Source organism: Psammomys obesus, unplaced genomic scaffold, assembly GCF_907164565.1.
Source record: "Psammomys obesus unplaced genomic scaffold, mPsaObe1.curated_primary_1811, whole genome shotgun sequence".
Classification (NCBI taxonomy): domain Eukaryota; kingdom Metazoa; phylum Chordata; class Mammalia; order Rodentia; family Muridae; genus Psammomys; species Psammomys obesus.
In genome coordinates this window covers 875,391-880,505 of record NW_026592481.1, presented here as the reverse complement: position 1 = coordinate 880,505, position 5,115 = coordinate 875,391, and the positions used below count along the sequence as shown (strand labels likewise).

At 39.1% G+C, this 5,115-nt stretch overlaps 1 protein-coding gene across 1 annotated transcript; it reads left to right on the top strand.

The window, feature by feature from the left end:
• The first annotated feature begins 341 nt into the window (after window positions 1-341).
• LOC129681439 (mitochondrial import receptor subunit TOM7 homolog) lies at window positions 342-509 on the top strand. Its single transcript, XM_055613358.1, is given in 1 exon segment — window positions 342-509. A coding segment is annotated over 1 exon segment (168 nt).
• Window positions 510-5,115: the final 4,606 nt, after the last annotated feature.

Below are 5,115 nucleotides of genomic sequence, written 5' to 3'. Positions count from 1 at the left end.
TGTGCTGCATGAGGTAGGGAACCCAGATGGCAAAAGCCAAGCCCCGCATTAGACAACTAACAAGTTTGGACCAACTATAGCCCAACTAAAACCTTATACTTTGGATTAAAACAAAAACATTTATATAACTGAGTTTACAAGGGAAATAAAACTTCCATTACATTGGTACCCATGGAGGGTGGACTTTCCTTCTCTGAGAAGGAGGTGGGGAGAGAAAAGGGAGCATGAGGGTGGGACTGGGAGGAAAGGAGAGCAAAGGCTGAGTTTGAAATGTAAAGGTAATTAATTAATCAATTGAAAGAAAGAGTGAAAGTTCTTCTCAGCACTACCCAGCCATCACCATGGTGAAGCTGAGAAAAGAGACCAAGAAAAGGGTGCAGCAGCTCTTCAGGGATGGTCAATTTTCTGACTGCTGCTGATTTTCTCCCCCTGTGATTTAGCTGGGATTTATGGGTGGTGCAGATCCTGGAATGCCTAACCCATACATTTTAACTCTCCATTGGAGATAAAGGACTGTTTGGTCATCTGGATTTGGAAACAATACAGCATGGACTCTGTGTGCCCGAGCTGCATTGAAATAGACATTGTTCAGATGAACCTATGGCAGAGTTAACTCTCTACTATAGATTATCAAAATAAAAGTTTTTAACAATGTTTTATAAAAATAATGGAGATAAATGATCATAACTCCCTGAATAAAATAAGAAACTACAAAGATTAGAGTGATGGCTCAGTGATTAAGAAGGGTCTCCATTTGAATCCATTTTCAGATGATCCTGAGGACTTCTTAGGGACTCCTGGAGTATCAAGAATGCCAAGTGGTACACAGACACACATGTAGACAAAGCACATACATATAAAATAAAATTTAAAAACGGAAACTGGCCAGGTACAGTGGCACATGCCTACAATCTCAATGCACAGGGAGGCAGAGATAGATGGATCTCTCTGAGTCTGAAGCCAACCTGGTCTACAAAGTGAGTCCAGGACAGCCAAGACTATACAGAGAAACCGTGACTTGAAAGAAAATAAATAAATAATGGATATTATTAAATAATTAAGTGAGGTAGGAAAGAAGAAAAAACTTGTCCTACCATTAAATACAAAGAACAATGAAAGAGTAATTTCTGAAGTATTCTAAGATACCCTTTCACAATAAGTCTTTACAACACAAAGAAAAGTGAACATGTCTCTGTTTTTTTTTTTTTTCTTTTAAAGGCAGTCAGGCAATTTTTCTTAAACTCTCACTTCCCCTTGGTGCATATTAGCCAATCTTCTCAGATTGTGAAGTCTTTGAAACTGAGTTTCTACCAGTGGGATAAGATGCAGTCACCATTTACACCAGTGATAAAAACAGGCCATTTGGACAAGTGTGTTTATTAACCTGTTTGTGTTCTGGTACACCACTTTTTACAAAAACAAGACAAACAAACAAAAAAAAAACTTTTAAAAATACCTTTGCTTTCTTCATTTGTTCCTCTGCTGGAAACCAAGGTTATTCTTTCCCCAACAATGTTACTAAATATCTTGAGTGGTTCATCTCCAACCAAGTCATGCTTCTAAGCTTGGTTTGCTTTTTTAAAATTCAGACTTCATTATTATAATTTAGATATGGGGAAGCCAACAAATCAGGGGCATACCTTCTTTTATCACTATAAGCTCACTTCTGAAGAGGAAGGAATGTAGATACTTTGTATAAGATACATTGTATATGAAAGATAGACTGGTAGGCCAGGCCTATCCAATTGCTACTGATAGGCTACTCCTGAAAAGTGCTTTCTCTCCCAAGGCCACCAAGCTACTAAGATGTCAAGGTAGCTGTAGCATCTGGTGAATATGAACACCCAGCATACAGAACTGCCTCATTGATCTTCCAATGTGACTCACTTGTGTGGCTGGTGATCTGACATCCAAGTGTTGCAGATAGACTTTTCCAAGGGTCTTAAAAGATTCCCATTTCTGTAAACCTACACAACTATGGAAATTTAATTTTTTACAGAGAAGCTAAAACCATACAATGGAAAAAAGACAGTATCTTGAACAAGTGGTGCTGGTCTAACTGTATGTCTACATGTAGAAAAATGCAAATAGACCCATATTTATTACCTTGCACAAAGTTAAAGTCCAAGTGGATCAAAGACCTCAACATAAAATCAGACACACTAAATCTATTAGAAGAAAAAGGAGGAAAGAGCCTTGACCTCAATGGCACAAGAGACAACTTTCTGAACAGAACACCATCAGTATAGGCTCTAAGAACAACAATTAATAAATGGGATTTAATGAAATTGAAAAGCTTTTGTAAAGCAAAAGACACTGTCATCAGAACAAAATGACAGCCCACAGAGTGGGAAAAGATCTTCACCAACCCTACATCCGATAGAGGGCTAATATCCAGGATATATAAAGAACTGAAGAAGTTAAATACCAACAAACTAAGTAACCTAATTATAAAAGGAGTACAGAGCTAAACAGAGAATTCTCAAGAGAGGAATATCAAATGGCAGAGAAACATGTAAAGAAATGCTTTATGTCCTTAGTCATTTGGGAAACACAAATCAAAACGACCCTGAAATTTCACCTCACACCAATAAGAATGGATAAGATCCAAACATCAAGGGATGATGCATACTGGAGAGGCTGTGGAGAAAGGAGAACCCTTTTCCATTGCTGGTGGGAATGTAACCTTGTACAACCACTTTGGAAATCAAATCTGGTGCTTTCTCAGAAAATTAGGAATACTGCTACCTCAAGATCCAGATATATCACTCTTAGGCATATACCCAAAAGATACCCCACCATTCAATAAGGACATTTGCTCAACTATGTTCATAGCAGCTTTATTTGTAATAGCCAGAATCTAGAAACAACCTAGATATCACTCAATAGAGGACTGGACACCAAAAGTGAGGTACATTTACATAATGCATTACTGCTCTGCAATTAAAAACAAGGAAATCATGAAAATTTCAGGCAAATATTGGGAACTAGAAAAGATCATCCTGAGTGAGGTAACCCAGAAGCAGATAGACACATATGATATATACTCAATTATAAGTGGATATTAACCATATAATGTTGGATAAACATACTAAAATCTGTAGTCCTAAAGAAACTTAACAACAAGGAGGACCCTAGGGAAGATGCTTAATCCTCATTCAGAAGAGCAAAGAGGATAGTCATGGGAAGTAGGAGAAGACAAAGAATAGGACAGGAACCTTCCAGAGAGGACCTTTGAAAGACTCTACCCACCAGTGTATCGAAGGAGATACTGAGACACATAGGCAAACTTTGGGCGGAGTGCCAGAATCCTTATGGAAGAAGATAAAAAGACCTGGAGGGGACAGGAACTCCACAAGGAGAACAACAGAGCCAAAGTACCTGGGCCCAGGGGAACCTGTAGAGACTACTACTCCAACCAAGGACCGTGCATGGAGAGGACCTAGACCTCTTGTTCAGAGGAAGCCCATAGCCTGCTCAGTCTCCAAGTGGGTGTCCTAGTAAGGGGATCAGGGGCTGTCTCTGACATGAATTCAGTGGCTGGCTCTTTGATCACTTCCCCTGAAGGGTGCAGCCATACCAGGCCACAGAGGAAGATGATGCAGCCAACCTTGATGAGACATGATAATCAATCTTCGGTCAGATGGAAGGGGAGGAGGTCCTCCCCTATTAGGGAACTAGGAAAAAGGTATAGGGGGAGAAGGGAGAGAATGGGTGGGACTTGGAGGAGATTTGAGAGGAAGCTGCAGTGGGGATGCAAAGTGAATAAATTATGATAGATAGATAGATAGATAGATAGATAGATAGATAGATAGATAGATAGATAGATAGATAGTGATTTGGGTGGCTCCTTGGTATGATGCTGTTCTATTACACATAAAGACTTATCTCTAGTAACCTTAAAACAGACCAAAAGCATCTGCCAATTCTCAACAAGAAATGTTAGCGTTAAGCAAGGCAGGCATATTTAGGGAAAAACTATTACGTTAGAGCACATTGGGAGTACCTCTTCCTTTTGTTTCAACTACAACTTTTGGTGGGAAACTCAAAGTGCCCAGAGGTGTTCCTGCCTGCCATCTTTATGACACAAACTGAGCACTCCCCCATTTTAGCATGTTGAACATAAGCTCTATTACCTTGACATAAGCATGCCCCAAAATAGGGCCAGCATGTTTCCCTCTGGACTATGTCCCTTAAGGGAGCATGTCCCTAAAGTGCTTTCTTGTGTGCATACGAATAGATTACACAAATGAGTCCTTTATGTTTAGAAGTGCCATTGATTTGTAAATAACTCCAGTGCTCTTCTTATCTGCTGTGGGCAATAAAATATTTCTGTACTCTTTTATTTCCTGGCTATACTATTTTTTATCCTTTTGTTTGTTTTTGTTTTTGTTTTTCAAGACAGGGTTTCTCTGTGTAGCCTTGGTTGCTTTGGACTCACTTTGTAGACCAGGCTGGCTTTGAACTCACAGCAATTTGCCTGCCTCTGCCTCCCTGAGTGCTGGGGTTACAGGTGGAAGGCGTGTGCCATCACTCCCAGCTTATGGGTTTTATTTTTTCTTGTTATTGTTTTAATGTTTTATGTTCAGTTACAGGAAAAAAGAAAAAAAAAAAACCAAAATGGAAGCCATTGAGTGAAGGGCACACTGATGTTTCAACAACTTATGTCACATCTTATAGATCTTCATAGGCAAGAAAAATGAGGAGGCCTTAAGTCATTAAAGGTCAGGGAAATTATGAAGAAAACAGACAAAGGAAATTGGTGCTTGTTTCACAGTTTTCCTCAGGGTTTTGACTGTCTCCCACTGAATGAACTTGAATTTTTATAGTAAGTTACTTATCATTAAAAATTAAAATGTATGTTCAGGAAGTTGTCTCCCATGCCAGAGTTCAAGGCTCTTCCCCACTTTGTCTTCTAACAGGTTTAGTGTGTCTGGTTTTATATTGAGGTCTTTGATCCACTTGGACTTTAGTTTTGTGCAGGGTAATAAGTATGGATCTATTTGCAATTTTTTACATGTAGATTATCCAGTTAGATCAACAACATTTGTTGAAGATGCTATCTTTTTTCCATAGAATAGTTTTGGCATCTTTGTCAAAAATCAGGTGTCCGTA